The 17,250-nt window shown below is 39.9% G+C and overlaps 1 protein-coding gene across 14 annotated transcripts in view; it reads left to right on the top strand.

Moving 5' to 3' along the window:
- The window catches only part of NAV3 (neuron navigator 3), a 563,756-nt gene that overhangs the window by 495,967 nt on the left and 50,539 nt on the right, over positions 1 to 17,250 (top strand). For 11 of the 14 annotated variants that reach the window (XM_075427918.1, XM_075427911.1, XM_075427912.1 and 8 more), the window contains 5 exons: positions 2,257 to 2,533; positions 4,706 to 5,411; positions 6,959 to 7,447; positions 13,864 to 13,905; positions 16,235 to 16,395. In XM_075427918.1, the coding sequence (XP_075284033.1) occupies positions 2,257 to 2,533; positions 4,706 to 5,411; positions 6,959 to 7,447; positions 13,864 to 13,905; positions 16,235 to 16,395 (1,675 nt within the window). The remainder of the gene's footprint in view (positions 1 to 2,256; positions 2,534 to 4,705; positions 5,412 to 6,958; positions 7,448 to 13,863; positions 13,906 to 16,234; positions 16,396 to 17,250) is intronic. The other 3 variants (XM_075427910.1, XM_075427920.1, XM_075427919.1) reach the window with 2 other exon arrangements.

Here is a 17,250-nt window from a genome sequence, read left to right as displayed (position 1 = left end):
TTTCCTCCAGACAATGGGGAAATAAAGTTACTTTGGGAATGAAGATTACTTTAATCTGCAGCAGAAGAGTTCATTCTGATATCATACTCATGCCAAGGTACTGGCACAGAGGTCAACATTCTTCAGTCCTTACCGTTGCCTTTCCCACCCCAGCAGGGTCTCCTGTGGTTGCTAACTGGAAATCAGCCTCTTCCCTTTCACATCAACAGTGACGGCCAGCTAGTCCTGGCTTACTTGTTCCACTGCATCGTCATCATGACTGGGAAATCTCAGGCTGAATATTTAACTCTTTGTGGGTTTTTCATTGAGTGATTTCAGGTTCTAGATACTCAACCAGATAGCGTCTGCAATTTATTCAGTGATAGACAGAGATGCAGCACATGCTTAAATGTTGCTTTCCTGCCAGAGGTACTTTGTATTATGAAAGCTAAAAACAGACCTTTACAGGTCTGCCTTTACTAGGCAGATTAATCAGAAAGCAGTATACCCCATGCTAGCCTGCAATCTCAGCCAGAAGCTGAGATGAGCACAAATTATAAGTATTTTGCCAGCTGTTCTCCAGGTGTAGGATGTACTCATGCAACACGGAGATCCCTTTTGCAGGCTTTGAAGTGATTGGAGCAGTGCAGGCTGGCTATAGCCTGAGGCAGAAATTGCATATTGTGTTGTTGTTTTCTTATTAAAAGAGGATTAACATCACTTTTCAGCTCCCATAATGGTGAAGAGAGTCTTTTATAAAGTATTATAAATGTCATTTCTTGGAAATGATGCAGTTTGCTTTAAAAATGTATAGCTCTGTGTTTATAACCATTCATTTATGAGAAAAGGTCTGGGAGCATTACACATGTTGTAACAATAACACGAACGAAAACCCTCTTCTGAAGGACCCTGAAATATTTGTACTGACATCTGCTTGGGCTCTTTTCCCATCAATCCTTACCCAAAACCTGTGCTAGCCTCTCCAAAGCACATATGAAATTATGGAAGTGCAGAGAGCTTTTGCATTTTGTACACCTCATATGACAAATATGTAAACAGCAACTGATTATTCTGTCGGTCATCTAATCAGTATTAATCCTACTTATGACAGCAGTGCCTAGGAAATAGCCAGAGAGGGATCTCAGTGGAGAAGCAGTTGTGGCAACACAGAATAATAAACAGCCCTCCTCTGAACGCGATGCAGTTTGCAGTCCCAGTTAGGCTGGTTGTGTCAGGACAGGGCTGTGGTGATACCTGCGAGCAGCACCGCTGTTTTGGTGTTAAAGAAAGAAGGGCAGAGGCAAGCAGGACTGGCGAGAAACTGATGTGCAAATAAGGCTTGAGGCTGAGGTCAGGAGCCTGCAGAAAACTGCAGGAGGAAGGGTTACAACGAGCAGCCTGTCAGCACAAAGAGTGCGAGCTTTGTCAAAGACAGAGGGTAGGGTCAGGGTTTGTATTTAAGCTGCTTTCACAGCTTCTGCGTTGGCTGCCGTGTTGGGCTGCTCCTTGCAGCACACACTTATCAGCACACAGGGAAAGCTGACGCCGCAGGGGTGTTGGATCCTCACTTGGGCATCTTCCACATGGGTCTGAGTTTCAGAGGAAGCGTGACCCCAGCTGGTTACCCTCACCCCACCGGTGGATAGTGCTTCTGAAAGCCGCTCTTTGAGCTGCTCTACTAGCTGATATAGCTAGAGTGAGCTTCTTGTTGGAAACCATTTGTTTCAGTGGAGACAAACCAGTAGAAAAGCCATCAGCTGTTGGACTGATAATTTTGCTGAAGATGGTACCCTTTCCCACTGGTGGCACGACATACTCGGTGCTGCTGGAGGAATAGTCCTAATTCGGTCAGTGGAAGGCTTGGGTAGGAAAAGGTATGAAACCAAGCTGAGGCCATTTTAGTAGTATATTTAGGAATTCCCAGATTCAAGCTTTTAGTAAAACCTCTCAGCGCAGTGACAGTCAGAGGGAGTTGAGGAGGGGTGAGGGGATCGCCAGTGATGAATAGACAAAATTACGTTTCACTTCATTATGGTTTATCTATGAAGGAAAGAGTTGAAACCTTTCAAAAATAAAAGTAAAAAGGAAAATGTCTTCCCAAAGTGGGAATGTTTTTAAACTTTTGGGACCAGGATACTTATCTTTTAGAAGGGAAGTTTCTGTGGCCCTTGCTACGAATAAATCAGTATGCTAATCCTCCTCCCCTCCTGTGATTTAAGAAATCAGCAAATACTGAAGATGCTGAGACTGACCGTTTCTCATGCAAATCTCTTGTAGCTGAAGACGGACTCGGAGAAGCGCTCAGTTACGGACACCGAAACTTGGGGCAGCACTGAAGAACTGAAGAAACCAGAGGAAGACTTTGACAGCAGCATAGACAGCACTGGCAAGTGGAAAGGCCTTCCTTCGGGGCTGTCTGAAGAGTCCGAGAAGGGGGGGCAGAAAGCATCTCTCTCTGTTTCGCAGACCGGATCCTGGAGGAGAGGCATGACTGCACAAGTAGGAACAACTCAGTCCAGGCACAAAGCAGGAACAAGTGTGCTCAAGACCCCGGGTAGGAGACTTCCGTAGTTCAGATTACAGCACTGAAAATTATGGCTTTATACTTAGACTTCATATATGAGCAGCAGGGAATCTATAGTGGCCTAAAAATGACAAACATATATTATAAGTTTGTGACAGACATAAGGAACCATAAGCATATTGGTAGTTCTTCTCATAAATGACTGCGAGCCAAGATGGTAATAATATACGAACTTGTTCATCTCTGTAACTGTTTGCTTCACTGCATACTAATAATTTATTAATCGCACATGAATGTATCCATAACAACAACTGTGACTGCATTTTGGTTTACTATCATTTGAGTATGTCAGTTTCTGTTACGGAATTCTTAAAAGTATTTTTGGACTCATCTCTGCCTTATCGTTGTTCTGTAGAAAACCTGTACCTTTGACAACTGAACATGTGCATAGAAAGGGCCAAAGATTAGAAGCTGAGATAAAAAGACTTAACATTTAAGTGAGGGGACTCAAAATGAGTGTTTCTGAATAAAGCTGAATTGTCACATTCCAGATACTGCAAGTATTCTGTAGACCACTCTAGAGAGATAAAAATTGTAAAAAAAATCTCTTTATGCAATTTCTTCAGTGCTAGATTACTTCTTAGCTAATTTTGAAAGGCCTCTCTGAAGTAGCAACCACTTCTCCAATCTAGTCTTGAAGCAGAAAATCCAAAGTTAATGCAAGACATCATTATTAAGACCATTGAATCTATAATTTTACTAGGGAAATATCAGTGCTTATTTTTTAGACTTTTCTCATGTTCGACAAAATACTGCATGAGCATGCTTTGGCCCCTAGTTGTAAAGGCAACTAACAAAGATTTCCTCAGAATAAATTCAAATCCTTTGTGAGCCTCTTTTGTTTCTTTGCAATTTGGAACTGCTAAACATTGGTCAGCCTCTGGTCTACATGATTCCTGAGAAGCATTGCCATGGTCAGTGGTCATACAGATGCAGAAATGACACCCCTGTAATAGTAATTAAAAAAGGAGGTACTAAAAGGTTTACCACGTGCCAAGCTAAGTTTCCCAGATCTGTTTTGCTGAAGATGAGCAGCCACTGTGCAACACAGAACTGAGGCCTTAATTTTTTAAGTATATACTAATAGTTTGTGTGTTCGCTGTGCAGGAGTCTAATCTGTATCTTAGTGTGTGCATGTGTTCGTGTAGCATAAAATGTGCACTGGACAAAAACATGAGTGGATTCAGTTCTGAGTTGTAGGTGTTGCTCTTTATTACATTTTAGTACCTTAAGAGAAATTAGGCCACCCACCTCCAAAACTTCCATAATCACTTGAAGAGTGAATTAAAAACTTTATCATGCTGAATATTTGTTCCTTATTAGGAGCAGACAATAGATGCTTAAAGAGAAATTACAATAGAAAAGAAATAACTTTTTTTGTCTTTTTGTAAAATGAGAGTATTTTCTTTGAAGATATAAGAGAATATCTTATTTAAATGTTTCTGAATGTCACAATAACATTATGTAGAAATGTATGGTATATATGTATGTGTCTGTGCAATACTGGAGACAGCCTCTCAAAATCAAAAATCTTGAAAAGATATCAAGGATATGACAAAGACTATTAACTCATGTAATTGATATCATTATAGGTCAAGAAGATTCATGCCATGATAATATAATCTCTCCCTGAGAATTTTGTGTAACTAAAACCAGAACAAACTTAGTTATAAGCTAAAAAAATGTAATCAGTGAAAACCAAAGAACTCAATAAGGACCACTAATTTCTACATGAATAATTTATGTCATACTTCTGGAAATGTGAATTCCATGTAATGTTTTATTTTCAAATATTATTTCTTACATATAGAAATACTATTAACAGAAAAAAAAAAGCCAAATAAAATTCCTTACAGTTCATTCAGGATAATTTTCTACATCTGTGCTCTCCAGCTATAGATGAAGCTGGAAGTTCTCAGGAGAATGTCAAGCTTTTAATACTTAACACTTACCTATAGTGTATCGTACCTGCTACTGACTGCTGCTGGGGGACTGAAGACCAAGTTGGTCTGTTTTCTTAGGGTAGTTTTTCTATTTGTGTATTTTTTTCATTTTGAAATTGCAACCATATAGTGTTAAAATTAGATATCGAGACATTACAGCTTAAACACAAGTGACCTTTTCAAATATACTTTTATTTAGGAAAAACGGATGATGCAAAGGCTTCAGAAAAAGTGAAAACTCCCCTGAAAGGAGCCTCCATTCAGCGCTCTCCGTCGGATGCAGGAAAAAGCAGCGGTGATGAAGGAAAAAAACCTCCCTCTGGCATTGGGAGATCAACTGCTACAGGGTCCTTTGGATTCAAGAAGTCCGGGATGGGATCTTCTACCATAATCACCACAAGCGGAGCAACTATCACAAGTGGGTCAGCAACTCTAGGAAAAATGCCAAAATCTTCAGCCATCGGTGGGAAGTCCAATGCAGGGCGGAAGACGAGCTTAGACGGTTCCCAGAACCAGGATGACGGCGTCCTGCACGTGAACTCCAAGACGACTCTGCAGTATCGAAGTTTGCCTCGCCCATCAAAATCCAGTGGCAGCGGGATCCCTGGCAGGGGTGGCCACCGCTCCAGCACCAGCAGCATCGACTCCAACGTCAGCAGCAAGTCTGCGGGTGCTGCTGCCACCAAACTGCGAGAGCCAAGCAAGATTGGGTCTGGGCGGTCCAGCCCCGTCACCATCAACCAGACGGACAAGGAAAAAGAGAAGGTGGCCGTGTCCGATTCCGAGAGCGTCTCGCTGTCCGGTTCCCCCAAATCCAGCCCAACTTCGGCGAGCGCCTCTGGCACTCCAGGACTTAGGCAGCCAGGATCCAAATACCCAGATATTGCCTCACCCACCTTTCGAAGGTTAGTGCTTTTCTGTGAATTCCTGAAGTTGTAGTGTATAAAGTAGGGATTTTCAATGTGTTGCTGCACTGGGCAAAAAGCCTTTTCAGGGCATATTTTGCCACAAAGAAAGAACCAAGTGAAAAAAAAAGGGTAGTATTTTTTCACAAAATGCAATTATTACTCTAAGGCCTAAATACCTCCCCAGACCTGAAATGGCTGTTGCTTGAGCATTGGAGGTACATTCCCATAACGACAGTCTGAAGGCTAGAATAAGTTGGACCTGATGATCTTTATGGGTCCCTTACAATTCAAGATATTCTGTGGTTCTAAGTTGTTAATGAATATTCAGGCACATGCAAAGTTCCCTGTCAATGCTCTGATAAACCCCCAAAGGGAAGAAGGGCGCTGCATTCAGGCACATTCTGTTACTGGACCAGGAGATGCCATAGTCTGGTCGAACTGAAGAGCTCTATAGCCAAATAAAGCATGTGCTTTCACATTGTTGGCAGCTTGAGCTACAAATGTTTCATTATCTTTACAGATCTTCTACATCTTTCATCACAAACAAAGCTAAATTTCAATTGGAAATGCCGCATTGTAACATTTCTGGAAGTATAAATCTGGATGAAGTATAAACTGGGATGGAGCATTTGCACTGTTGGCGAAAAAGCCAATAGTGCCCTCTTGTGCCCAATTACCAAAACAGCATCTCCAGGCTGCTGGGCAGCTGCAGCTGATTTTTGTGGGCTTGGTAATATATAAAATGGATTGTTATGTTATTAGCCATGCTTACCTTACATCACGATAAGTTTTACATTTATTTCTTATTAATTTATGAGCTGCATCTTAACTGCAGCTTAAAATGTTTCCAATAAAACATTAAGTCATCTCATGACCTTTTATTTCAAGAGTTTTAGAAGATTTGGGGTTTTTTTTCATCATCACTCTAGAATTTTCTTCTATAGAATTGCTGGAAGCAATTTTGAAATACACCTCTGTTATCACTGCGCTTGGAGAAAAACTGAGTCGATTTAGCTCCAGTGCAGTTTATTCTGTCTGAACGGTTACTACATGACCAATAACCGCATGACCATCTGCGCAAAAGAATGACGAGAGGGAAATTTTACACAAATACTTAGAAGTTTACTAAACTATGAAGGATTTTACAAGTGTTTGTTGCAACCATTTTAGCTGATTTGAGAAGCGAAGGGTTTGAAAGCTAATGATTTAGCCATGGGAACGCTTAATTCTTGCATTTGGGTGAAAGTGTAATTTGTTTATGTGCTAGTAAGACAAAAATGTGCTTATTTTACGTCTCTCTCTGAGGGTCTGGCTGTGCAAAGAGCACATCTGAACAGGAGCGAATGAGAGCTGTTGCTAATGAAACAAACCCTGATTACTGTGATATGGTTAAGTGAATTTAATTTTACGATGCGATTGATCAACTAGGTAGGCATGATTTTAGTAGCAGTAATTAAAAATGTGTAGTTTGGCTCTTAGGATGTTACGCCATGAATGTTTAATGTGGCTATCAGTTTCTCTAAAGCTATTTGTTTTACATTTAGGTTGTTTGGTGCCAAGGCAAGTGGTAAAGCTGCCTCTGCACCCAGTACTGAAGGTGTGAAACCCACATCGGCAATGCCCAGCCCTAGTACCACATTGGCACGGCAAGGCAGCCTGGAATCGCCATCCTCGGGCACAGGCAGCATGGGCAGTGCAGGTGGGCAAAGTGGTAGCAGCAGCCCCCTCTTCAGTAAACCTTCGGACTTAAATGCAGATGTTGTAAGCTTAAGTCACTCCTTGGCTTCCAGTCCCGCCTCAGTGCACTCTTTCACATCAGGTGCTCTGGTGTGGGCTGCAAACCTGAGCAGCTCTTCAGCGGGCAGTAAGGACACACCAAGTTACCAGTCCATGACTAGCCTTCACACCAGTTCCGAGTCTATTGACCTTCCTCTTAGCCATCATGGCTCTCTCTCTGGACTGACAACAAGCACTCAGGAGGTTCAGAGCCTGCTCATGAGGACTGGAAGCGTCAGATCTACTCTTTCGGAAAGGTGAGCTTGCCTGTAGATACAGTGACCACGACACCAGTGAGAGGCAAAAGGACAGGAGCCAAAAAAATAAACCCTCCACCTGTTTTCCTAAAGGGATGCTGTTTTATTAGCAACTTAGTCCTTTATGCAAAAAAGGAAGGAAGCAAAAAGAGAAAGCTGAAAGTAATCGCAGTCATGGGGCGTGGAATCAACTGCCTTTTAAGGTTTTACAAGCACATTTTCTACCTTGACAGGTTTTTTTGTTCCCTTGTTCTGGAGAACAGCCAGAGAAAAGGGGAAAATTGTCTAATTAAAGGCAAATCTAAGCAGGCACGGAATGACTCCTGCGTGCTGGATCTACCTGCAGTCCCACCAATTGGCAGCTCCAGAGCTGTATCACTGCCCTTTTCCTCACAAATCTTCTCCAGTGGTGGGACCCCACCAGTTTTCTTCCCATTAGCTCAAAGCACAAGCAGAGCTGGTGGGCTCCTGCCTTCAGCTGACCAGGCTGCCTTAAAATGCCCAGTCCTGACAAGTTGCTGCTTACGTGGTGACCATTACACAGATTCTTACTAAAATGCAGTTTCACTGGCAGGGTGGCTCTTTACAAGACCCTCACTACACCCACAGTCCTGCTGAGTGTCTGGAACAGACAAACAAAAGCAAGAGAGGGTTTTCCTCTGCTTGCTTTTTTAAACACAGATATTTTGCCATTTATTTTGTATCATAAAGTGGTGCATCCACCCTGGCTGGCATACTTGTACCATGATTTTTTTCTTATGATTTATTTATTTTATTTTTTGCATGTGTGAAATATTTATTTGACTTTTGCAAGACAGAAAAAATAAACTTTGCTAGGCAGAAAGTAATTTTCACTTCCTGTGAAAATTTTCAAGATATGACAATAAAACTCTTACCTCACTTGGGGAGTTGAAAAGTCAATATTAAATATTTCATTAGCCTTTGATCCAAGAAAGAAAACTATGCTGAGTGAGTCAGAAACATTTTAACCTTTTAAAGGTTAAACTTAGTTGTTTAGAAAATACATAATTATTTGAAGGAAAAAAGATCTTTTTTGTATAAATGTGAAAAGTATACAATGTTAAGAACTTTTTTCCCTTTATATAAAACCAGAGATTTTTCAATACCAATCCTTTCCATGGAAAGGTTTCACTTTCAGTGAATCAGCATTAAAAAAACCACAAACAAAACCAAAATCCTAAACAACTCTTTACCAAATCTAGATGGAAACTCTCCACACATTTCATTTTCTTATGTTACATTCATAAGTATTACTATATCAGCTAAAATCACACCTCTTACTAATACGATTGCAACACTATAAAACATATGTGTGTACCAATATAATGCATGCTAACAACAGTAGTTAAAAATACACTGATACATGTGTAATTTGTAATTTTCACTGTGCCTTTAACATTTAAATAGTAATTTACATTGTGTGCCATGAATTGAATGTGATGATATTTCTTAGAATGTTACTTATTAATATTCAGCTTATAAAAACCTTCATTAATTTTTAGTGCTGTATATACAGTTGGTGAGATTAATAGAATGATGTGGAAGAGTATGAATTTATGCCAAAGATCGTATTTATACAGAGGATGTTAAACATTACATTTAAAATGTTAATGGTTTGGCATAAGCTCCTGAGCAACCCCCACTACTAGTACTTTATGTATTTGTTCAGTGACTTAATTTCAGTGGTTCCAAATACTTCGCCTTTGGCCATCTTTTTAAGTTTCAGATTTGTCCATATGGGGATACTGTTGGGTGAGTCCAGAGAGAGCCATTTATCATGTTGATCCGGCCTCAAAACAAATGCATGTACCTAGAGAAAATGGTGTCATTTCTTGAATTATAGCCCCAATAGGATTTTTGCAGTTTGATGTTTCTGAAAGGTCTGTTACAAGTGCTGTGTTATTTCTAAACTGTTTTATACAGCAAAACCTACATATAGAAAAGTATTTTTTCACCAGAAAAGTATTGTTTTGCAATGTTAGAGACAGATATGTATGGCAATAGATTATGTCCTTTTTGCTTTGTAAACTCAGGTTATTTGAGATGCTTCTGGCAATACTAGTTGTAGCTTGGCATAGCATAAGAAATTATCCGCAAAGAGGCTTATTCTTTTTCTTCAGTCACTCCAGAGCTTGCAAAAGACTGAATGAGCAGTCTGTATAGTGAGATATACTATATAATGTAGAGACAAAATCAGAAACACCAAAGCACAAGATGAGATACAGCTAGCAAGCAACATGAAGTCTATGCAGAGAAAGCCTGAGGAAAAATAGAAGAGAAAGCTAATAATAGATGATACAAATAAAAATTATTTTGCTTCATTGAAGCATTAACTGCAATTTGATAGCTAAGCATCACTAATGGCAAACATGCTAAGAGGGAATGAAAAGTTTAAAGATTACTCCAATTTACTGGTCCTGATGAACTTTTCACTTGCCTGCTTCAGACACAGTCTGAAATAGTCCTGAAGTCATTAAGACTGCAGAGAGGTTTCAAATGGTCTGTCCTGAGAAAGGAGTGAGGAGGAGGGCTGGGATGCAGGATGAGGGGATTATGGACAAGGCCACCTTGCCTCCATTCTTGGAAAGATACAGAGGATATTAAGCAAAACGGGTTGAGTAACAGATAACAGGATTTATCGTTAACAGCATTTTAAGTAGGACTAATTTAATTCAGTTGCAGAAAAACAGGCTTTGTGAATACAGGAGAGGAATTAGATACAGTAAGAAATCCTGAACTTCGTAAAGTTTTAGGTGCTGTTTCAGAGTACGTTCTCAGAAGCAAATCAAGGAAATAAAGTAAGGTGCTTGACTGATTGGTTAAGCGTTATCAAAGACTAGTGATCAATGGTGTACTACCATGAAAGGATATAACAGGGGAGGATATATTTGCACAAATACCAAATGAAAAATGATGAGGCTATTCTCCAGAAAGTAGGCAGTGTCTAAGGTATCATAGTGCCATTTCTGGGGCAAAGCGCTTTCCCAGTTATTTTGAAAATGAAAAGTATCACATGTAAGTCTTAGAAAGTGGTTACCCATTCTACTTTTTCATGTTAAGGCTTTAACGTGAAGACTTTGGGACTTCAAGTTTTAAGAAAGATTTGGTGCAGCTGGAAAGAACCCAGAAAATGAGACCAAAATCTCAGGATACATCTGTGTTTACTGCTAAGGAGAGTAGCCCACGGCTGCCTCCACAGAAGCGGTCACCTGCCATGGAGGCAGAAAGTCTGCAAGGTCTCTGCCACACGTGGCCACTCGCACCCGGCATGTCTCGGTCCCTCCAGGGATGATCAGACTTTGTCCACACCCAAATTTCAGGCTATTAGATTCTGAGATTCTTTTGCATTGTGAACACCAGAAAATGGGTTCAGTAAATACTAGCAAAATAGTTGCTTTTTCAGCACAATTTACATCTCCCTCAGGACTTTTGCTGGTTTTACACTAGCAGTATTTATTTAAACAAGTTTACTTCCGTTGTTATAGCATTGTGACTCCCTATGTGGGAGGGCACTTGTATTTTAGCTTACAACAATGTAGAGGGATTAAAATAAATCATACAGGTACTTATGCTCTAGAATAAAACTGTCTACTGGGGTTAAATGGTGAAATATCATTGCATTAACTAATAAAATTTTCCAGATGGACACATCAGCAATAGTCCTTTTGAACCCTTAGTTGCTGTTGGGCATTGCAGATTTGTGTCTTTCTTCTGCTTGGTCTGAGAGACACAGCAAGGGGTGCGTAAAAAATGCAGAAATACAGGAATTAACAGTCATCTCATCAGCAATAATAGCTGCGTTTTAAGATTGGCAGAGTGGAAGTGGTTTCTAATTCCATGACTGGCTTGCTCCGCCTTACTTTAAGAAGCAGCTTAGTTTCGAGGGCCATGAAAGTGCATTGAAATCCACTTAAGCTCTTAAAGTTTTCAATTGCTTTAAATTATCATCATAGTTGATGGTTGTGATTTTAAGGTGTGAAACCCTGCATCATGTATCAGATTTTCTTGTGTGCTAAGCCATTTGTAGAAACTCATTTATAAGACCCGTATCAGCTTGGCCCAGCCTGCCCTAGACCTCCCTAGGTGCTTCTTAGCTTGCAATAATTTGTTTTATTCCCTAACAGCTCTGCAACAATTAGATATAACTCAAAGATATGGCATTACGGCCCTTTGCCAAGTTAACCTCAATACCAAGGACAGATAGGGAACTAAGAACTGTAAGACTTCCTGTAATTTACCCCAGAGAATTTGCAGATGGTTTCAGCAGTGCAAAATAAACAAAAGAAAATGGAGATAAGGTGGGCTTGATAACCTCTGTATCTTCCTGTAAGACTGCTTTTGTCAATTGACATGGCAAATGAAAACATCAAGAATATTACAATAACCACAGCCTCACTTGATATTGGTATTTGTTTTGAACCAAAGAGACAGATTTCCACAAATTCTTTCAGGAAAGGGCTGACTTCTTTCAGATCATCTTTAGAGATCTTTTGAGCACTGAGGTCAGGCTGGTAGTGTCCTAATGCGATCACTGCACATTACAGTTCAGTTCTATTTGCCAAAAGTCTGGTTTCTGTAGAAGTAACATACCCTGCTTCTTGATGGAGGAATGCTTTCATATGCTAGAAAGATACTGGCAGTTATGAGTCCGAATTACTGTTTACATAGAACCATAGTTAATAGTTTCATGCAATTATCTGAAATCTAGGAGCATCTTTGCAAGATTTAGTACTTTGAAAAAGCAAAAGGAATGTTTGCTACATTCATTTTTATGTAGTTGCAATAACTCCATGCTCATGTTGAGGAATATTTGCCCTATTTCATTTGGGTACCTGAATTCAGAAGTTTTCTAGCAAAATCATATGGTCGCTACTAACCTGTATTTCTGACTGACTTCTAACTTTTGAATTGTGGATTACTTTAAAGGAGCACTGATTGGCTCCTTTATTTTATATAATGTGCTATAGGTTGTTTTGAAATACACAGAACTTCAAGTTAAAGTAATATTACAAAATGCATTGTTCATTAGGATGCTTGATGTATATGCAGAAGTAACTGTCTTTGTTGTTATGATCATGTTTGTTTTGAAATTTAGAGGTGGATAAAAGAACAGCAAGGCCCCATTCTTCTCTGTAAGGAACTAAATGAATTTTGTATTCAAATGTATGTTTTCTTTTTATCAACCATTCCTGGTCTTGTTCATTATGTTGGCAGCAAAATGCTGAAAATTTAGTCCTCTGTCTGATAGAGGACTACTCTCACATGGACCATGATAGCTGGGCCTGTGCTGAAATCCCGCTAAGTTTCTCCTTCCATTTGCCTTCTCCCCATGCAGAACAAGGCCTGATTAAACCGGAGCCCTAATGGTAATGGATTGTTAACGCCAACAGTTTTTTCACTGCCTTTACCTATTTGGATCAAGGTTACATGGCAGTGGGGTGCCCAGAACCCCTGGCACAACGGAAAACGGCCTTTAATAATAACATGAGAGTTTTCCTGGGTAGGAAGAGTTCTAAGTTACTGTTGTTCTCAGAGGTGTGATTATGATATGTAATACAGAAACTTTCTAAAGCCATTTTGCAATTTAATCCATATGGCAACACTAAATTATGTTCTTAAGGGAAAAGACAAATCATTGCAACCCTTACTTGATGATGACTACTTCAAATTCAGGCCACACTAGTTGGGGACCAATCTACCAAGTCTTTATGAGGAAATGCCCAAATGACACTCGATTTGAAGGAAGGCTAGTGGGTGCCCTTTTAGTGATGGAATTTGAATTAGGAAATCTCCAGCCATAGATCTCTGATTGTCAGCCACTCTGCCACCGTGTATGAGTAAATATGGAAAAACGTTGCTCTGGTGCCCCTTTTCATTGTCCCCACCATCACCTTACTATGTGAGCCCCACAGCAACAGAAAGCCAATGATCTGTATATTTAGCATGTATTTCTACAAGCAGAGCTGTCATTTGGCTTCTGGCAAGGCCATGCTGTCTCCTAGCAGATGCCACAACCTTCATTTCTTTTGGAAATCTACTGGCATATCATAGGCAACTGTGAAAAATAGAGATTCATACTGTGACCATATGATTCTCGGACAGATTGCACGGTGAAGCTTTAGGAAGGTTAGCAATGGTAAGGAAGGACTTCCTTATGACTTGGACAGTCTCCAAATTACTATTGACCCAGACCAGAGCATGTCTAGATGAAAAATGGATGTGCAGCAGCCCATGTCCTATTGTCCCCTCCAGTGAGTCAGGGATTTATCATGAAAGATATATTAAAAAACATTAGATGACCTTCTGTTATGCACACATATCTAGACCTTTAAAATTTGTAATTCTGAACAGTCCTGTTTACTGTATGTCCTTAGGGATTTTTTTTGTTTTAACAGCATGCAGCTTGACAGAAATACACTACCCAAAAAGGGATTAAGGTATATATTTTTTTGAGCATGACTGCTGCTTCTCTGTTTTCCTGTAACCTTTTCTACACTGTCTTTTCTTTTCTTTCTCCTTTTGTTGATCCCCTTGACAACAGAGTTCTTCATATTTAGATTCAAACCAAAAAACATTGATTTTAACAATGAACTTTTTCTTTCCAAGTCTACCTAGTGAATAAATTTCCTTTCAAGATACAACATGGAAAATTAATACTGTTAAGGATAGTTTCCTTATGCAATGAATCTTAAAAGGCATTGAATCCTGGAGAGCTAAAATAGACAGAACAAGATACTTTTACACTTCAGTGGGACTAATTGTTGAAAACATTATTGAGAAAAACAAGGTTTTAGAGGTGGATCTGAACTTGAACTCTAAATGCAAACACTCATGCAATTTGAATTGAAGATCTGGTAAAGGGTAAGGCCAGAAAATGCTTATTTTAATATCCAAGGTTTGTAAATATAAAACGAGCCCTGCTCCCACTAGTCTTCTTGGTCCCTATCCAGCAATACTCACAGTCCAACTTTGTTACTAATTCCCCACAAATCAGAGCTATCTTCATCACAGACAACAGAAGTCATCCACCCTCTTCTCTGCTCTGTAGTGAAAAGAGGGGATCATTAGGTAATTTGCCTGGTCTCATCAGGCATGGCAGCCCATTCCCTAATCCAGGAAGGAGATTTGACAACAAGTGCATGTGTGCATGTGCACAGACACTCTGCAGCCTTCCAGTCACTGAAATTACACAGTTAAATCTCTTGAATTATTGATAAATAGTATTTTATGAAATTTGAAGATGGTGCTAAAGTGTTGTCACTAGAAAGCACCTTCTACTCTTCTGCACTATCTGTTCCTTAAAAATAATTTAATCAAATTTCCTGTTATCCCAAAACAATCACTTTGGATTGGCAGAGAATGGAAAAGGTGGAGGACATGAAAGAGGCATAAAGGGGACCCTGCAAGGGTACAATGGGATGACTGAGGTTTGTGACTTTATGATTGCAATGGTGGCTGAAAGCTGAAAGTGAAATGGAATTGGAAAACAGCTTATAGGCATACAAGACTGCTAAGTTACCCCAGAAAGACCATCAGTTTGGTTTAATGTTTAGAGATCCCAGTCCAAGACCCAGATCCTGAATTCTCATTTTGCCGTCTTTCTGATCTGATAACCACTGGGTAACTCTGCCCTACCACATTTGTAGGCAAAGATCATAGCTATCTTCTTGAAAGGAGAAAGGAAGTAAGTATTTCATCAGGACAAGATGGTTTAATGCTGTACAAAACCCCAAGCACAACATGAGAACTTACATGTTCATTTAATCTGCTTTCTAAGCAGAAATACTTGTGCCTCACAAGCCTGAAGCCAGAGTATCAAAAGCTCTTTCTGCTCTGCTGTTTCGGGAACACTGATGGCTCATGACAGTGGTGAAGAAAGTGCTCATTTCTCAGCAGGAAATTGTGCTGAACGAAGCAGGCTATTGCAGACATTGCGGAAAACAGTCTCTTGATTAAGACCCACATTGCCTGCACATTTTAATGTTTAACCACAGCCAGAATTGCCCTTCTTCCAGCCCAGCCAAAAGAGGTTGGGCCAGTGGGTTACCAGCCCATGTGTCAAGTTGCACTTGTTTCATTGATTTGCCATAGGAAGCAGCTGATGAATGATTTGATCGCCAGACTTCTTCCTTCCAGAGAACTTGTTTCTGCTAATTGTGGGTTTTTCCTGTCCCTTTCCCTCCCCCCCAGTTTTGTGGCAGGACACAATTTCAAGTAGTGTTCAGAGCAACAGACTGTGCGTATGACCATAAGTCACTGACATTACTGATGTAAACTCATTCTTCAGAGTTGTTAATCTGTTTCACTCCTGTCACCTAACCACGTTTCCCATGTGATCTGTGGCAGATATCATTTTATAAGCGGCAACTTGCATTTCTTGGCTTCTAGTCTGTCCATTCCCCATCCCAGTCATAGAGCTTCTGAGGTTTTGCATCAACCTGCACACTTCCTATAGCTTTGAAGTCTTTCCTGTCAGCTCAGTTGTCTGTCTTCTGTGGTTTACCATCATAGCTCTTCAAAGGAAGGGAATGCTGTTTTGGGGAGGGGGATGAAGAGGAAAAGGGTTTCAAGACCTATACTTTCTCTGTTGTAATAAGATAGTAAATTTTACCTTGTTAAAATCCCTGGTGATAATCACTTGACTAGACTTGATGCTTTCTAAGGGTTTTTGTTCCATCTTACTGGTGAAGGATATTTATGTGACACCTGTTTCTTTCAAAACCATCAACTTGAGGTTGTTTTGAGATGTCAGCTGTGGTTTTTCAGATATACTCCATCATCGAGGCAGACGAGTCAGGAGGAAGGCAAGGAATGGCTACGCTCCCATTCAACTGGAGGCCTGCAAGACACTGGCAGTCAGTCCCCGCTTGTTTCTCCTTCAGCTATGTCTTCGTCTGCAACTGGAAAATATCACTTTTCCAACCTGGGTAAATGTTGTTTCCCTTCACTGTTTCTTCCACTCTAGAATAGAATCGTAAAATTCAACCATTCATATTTCTTAGTTTGCCAAACTAGAAAATATTTTTTAACATCTCCATCACCATATTGTGGTACCTCACTAATGAAGGGAAACTCGCAGTATTTTTCATTGAGTAGGCCACGGTACCTCTCATTTTGCATACTGACAAAAACCACATCTTCTCTATGACTTGCCAAAAGATAATCAGGCAGGGCTGGATATTAGCTTCTAGTTCAAAGCTACATATATTTTAGGATTCACAGTCAGTAGGATTCTTTCCAGTGAATTTAGTGAATGTCAACCCAGACAAATTGTTTTTTTCTTATATACAGGTTTGCTTTGAGACAGGCCTTTCCAATGCATTTCAGTGGATAGACCTGGCTATAACTGCACTGGGCCCAGTCCAGATTCTGTCCTTGAATGCAATATAATATTTAGGATGTGAGTTGCCTTCAGATTTATTTGATTACAGGTCAAGATTTAGATTTAGTTCTTCTGGATCTTGTTTCAGGTTAATCCAACACAAATTCAGGTTTTTTTAATAATTTTTTTTTTCTTTAATGCTTAATAGAAAACCATTTATTTGCACAGCTCTGGACAGATACCTAGGTTCACAATGAGCTTTTTAGGCTTTTACTGTGGAATTAGCAGCAACCTTTGAAGCATTCACACTTCTATCACTCTGTCACAGCTTATGGCATCTGTAGGTTACAATCACTCAAAAGAAATTTGATCAGACTTTCAAACATTGGTCTTTATTACATATGGGAAAAGAAGTTGAACAAAGACACTTTTAAAAATTGAATTGGATTCTGGCTAAGCA

This window comes from Opisthocomus hoazin, chromosome 8 (assembly GCF_030867145.1).
Source record: "Opisthocomus hoazin isolate bOpiHoa1 chromosome 8, bOpiHoa1.hap1, whole genome shotgun sequence".
Classification (NCBI taxonomy): Eukaryota; Metazoa; Chordata; class Aves; order Opisthocomiformes; family Opisthocomidae; genus Opisthocomus; species Opisthocomus hoazin.
This window is presented reverse-complemented; position numbering and strand designations above follow the sequence as displayed.